A 3,560-nucleotide genomic window follows, 5' to 3' on the forward strand; every position below is an offset into this window, starting at 1 on the left:
AGGACTGTCATAGGCTTTGGGATTCTCTGGCAAACAGGACTTTCCAGTCTCTCAAGTACCTTCTTGTTTCCCAGAATGCACTGTGGGGTTCTATTTCTCACATCTAAAATTTGCCTTGAAGGCATCACATGAAACACAGGATGTCAAATAGACCACATGCTTAGAGAGACAATCTGTATGGGCCCCAAATACAAACCTCTTGCCACTTGAAGGATTAATGAAAAATCCATTAGAATCAATGCTACTGCAAAAGTTGCACTGGTTACATGGAGATGTACAAGCTGGTCCTGTGAGTGGTTGTATATGCCTGGAATGACATAGTAAATCCTTCAAGTTGGATTTATGTTTATATACAAATCGAGGAGTTTCAGTTATAACTTCTCTAATATCAGGATCTACTGAAAGTATATGCCAGTGTGTTTTAATAATGTTCCAAAATGAAACCAGGATGCAGGATCTAATAATGTCTTTGATTACACCTATATCCTGTGTGTAAAAAATGGGTATCTTTATCTCATTTTTGTTCACTGCGCTGTCATCACAGTCATGTCTCCTCTCACAATAATCTGAGAAATATGGAGTTGCCCTGTCCATCCTCAACTCTGGCAAATCATAAAATCATTTCTGTATGTCACTGCTCTTGTATGCTCTAGCGTCAAATCTAGTGCAAATCCATAGTGACAATATGGTATTGTAGTCCATTGGGTATATCCCTCACACAACTATATAGATCTAGTAAAAATTGTTTGGTGTCTCTTAGAATATATCTATTAGAGTCCACCATGGGCCATAATATCTTCTCCATATATATGGAGAATGGTTCGGTCAGCGACACTCTCCCTGCAACAATTGATCGCATAGGTGGAGATCTACCATCCTTATGTATTTAGGCAGACCATTAATTATGGGTACAAGAGGATCAGTGATCAACAAATATTCATAGAATTCCTGTGTAATAATATGGCTTTTAACCAAATCTTCCAACATCTCATGAGTCCCATGGATATGTACAAACATGGTCTCTTACTCTACCCTCTCATAAAATCTATCATATTCCAACATACGTTTCATTCCTTGGTCATAAGATTCAAAATCCATGACCACCAAACAACCTCTCTTATCAGCAGGCTTGATAACTATAGAGGGATCATTCCTCAGTTCTCTTAGAGCTTTCCTCTGGCCAGAATTCAAATTACTGTGATAGCTCGTATGTCTTTCCTCAGAATGCATACCGTATAGATCACTCTCAACTAATTTACTAAAAGCTGCCACTATAGGTGGTATCCCTGGTGTATATAAACTCGGTTTCTTAAAAATTATGCTTTCACACGTAGAATATAGATTCTTAAATTCTAGTTTGAGACACAGATTCCTCACACACATCTTGAAATCAGTCATGGTATCAGTTAATGTGCTCTTACACGTAGGTACAAAATATAGTCCTTTAGATAGGACTCCAACTTCATCTAATGTCAATCTCTTGGGATAGATAAATCCCAGGATGGGAGGGTGGCCTAATGGTTAAGGTGTTTGCCTTACAAACACAAGGTGCAGGGTTTGAATCACACAAGGGATAATTGGCTAAGCTTAAAATGGCTTGCAAGGGCAATTAGCTTAGTACTAACCTATGAACCTATACACCAACATGTTGTTGTAGTTTTCTCCCACATTCTCTTCAAATTCTGGTTCGTTTGGAGCTCTGCAGAGAGTTTCCTCTTATGCATAAGAGATATAGAGGACTTTAAACTATGCCACGTTTTTACGTGGCCGAGGACTGAACATGCATATCAGAATAGAATTTTTGGTGCCGAAGTGCACCCTGTACAGAGTAGTAACGTCAATAATTCTGACATGCATGCTGTTAATAACTCAGGTACTATTGGTGTAAATGTTGAGACAATTGTTTGTACTGACAGTAATACTGCTAATGGGATTGTTTCTGGAGATAATGGTTTACACATACCCCCATGAGCCACGTGTGGTATGGAATTGAATAGAAATCTGTCTAATGATATTGTAGCTGGAGATAACTGTGGGAAGAAGCTGATAGACTACAGAGTGATTATAAATAATGTGAAAGACACCATGAACCAGTCATTAGGAGAAAGACTCAGATGAATACACAAAGAATAGAGAATGCCACCACTAGTGTGGTTAGTAATGAATCTGCTATATGCCATTTTCCCATGTCACAACAATTAATGGGGAGAGGGGGGAGGACCAGATCCAAGAGCAGGGGCAGGCAGAAGAGGAAACTCTCTGCAGAGTCGAAATGAACCAGAATTTGAAGAGAATGTGGGAGAAAACTACAACAACACGTTAGTGTATGATTTATCTTCCTGGAGATTGACATTAGATGAAGTTGGAGTCCTATCTAAAGAACTATCTATTGTACCTATGTGTAAGAGCACATTAACTGAGACTATTGTCAGTCTAAGCATGTGGTCTATTTGCCATCCTGTGTTTCATGTGATGCCTTCTATGTCTGGAAGACTGACAGGAAACTCAAGGATATAATAAGGGAACAACTGTATCAAATCAGAATTGGATCCCTTGTGAATGCCCTGTCTAAGCATTACAACAGTACAGATCAAACTCACACTTTCTTGTTTAAAGTGACAGAGAGAATCCCTGTTAATCCTAGAGGTGGAGATACTAGAAGTAGGAAAGAGATGCAGGAGACCAAGTGGATTATTAGGCTAAGGAGTGACAGATACCCTGGTTTGAATGATAAAGTGTCATTGAGGCCCTTTTAAAACAACAGAAGGCTTAAATGATTTACTGCTTGAACTATATATATATATATATATATATATATATATATATATATATATATATATATGCATGACCAACACTGATGTTTGGTGATGTATTAGATTTAGGTTTCATGTATCATCAGTCATTTCCATTGTTTCTAATATGTGGTTAGGTAGACATATATATATATATATATATATATATATATATATATATATATATATATATTTTTTTTTTTTTTTTTTAAATGACACCTACATGCATTTTGATGTGTACATTTCATTTCTATGTCCATTTATTTATATGCCTTGAATGTGTTGTATTTGCTCACATATTTTGTGAGTGTATACTATTTTTATATATTTTAAGCAAAGTTTATATGTACAGGATTTTTACTACTGTAACTGCATTTTAATGGGTGTCAACTGATTAATTGTGATGGTTTGGCGCCTTTTCTTCTATAAAATGCTTTATCACAGTGTGAAGTTATATGGTCTGAGGAAGCCCTTTATGGGTGAAAGCGCTTACCTTTGTCTGAGATGGTGAATTAAAGATTTTATTAAAGCTGGTTGGACTGTTTACTTGGTGGACATTTATCGTTTTGTAGACTATACAAAATCCATTGGTTTCAGTTATGGTCGTTCTGACACCATGATTTTATGTTTTAAAAAACTTGATGTGTTGCTTTACATGTGACTTCTTTGAAAGCTTACACAAATAAGAGGGTTTAGTTCAAAGAGAAAGTCTGTCTTTACAAAATGCCAACTAAGCTTGTTCTGCAGAAAATGTTTCTAGCTTGTAAC

General features: G+C 36.6%; 1 protein-coding gene across 1 annotated transcript in view; it reads left to right on the forward strand.

Moving 5' to 3' along the window:
- Nucleotides 1–2,272: 2,272 nt before the first annotated feature.
- LOC122808377 overlaps nucleotides 2,273–3,560 on the forward strand; it is a 196,269-nt gene continuing 194,981 nt past the window's right edge. The window contains exon 1 of the mRNA XM_044079343.1: nucleotides 2,273–2,318. Within this exon, the coding sequence (XP_043935278.1) occupies nucleotides 2,273–2,318 (46 nt within the window). The remainder of the gene's footprint in view (nucleotides 2,319–3,560) is intronic.

Source organism: Protopterus annectens, chromosome 8.part0 (assembly GCF_019279795.1).
Source record: "Protopterus annectens isolate FY-2018-M chromosome 8.part0, PAN1.0, whole genome shotgun sequence".
In the NCBI taxonomy this organism is placed as follows: domain Eukaryota; kingdom Metazoa; phylum Chordata; order Ceratodontiformes; family Protopteridae; genus Protopterus; species Protopterus annectens.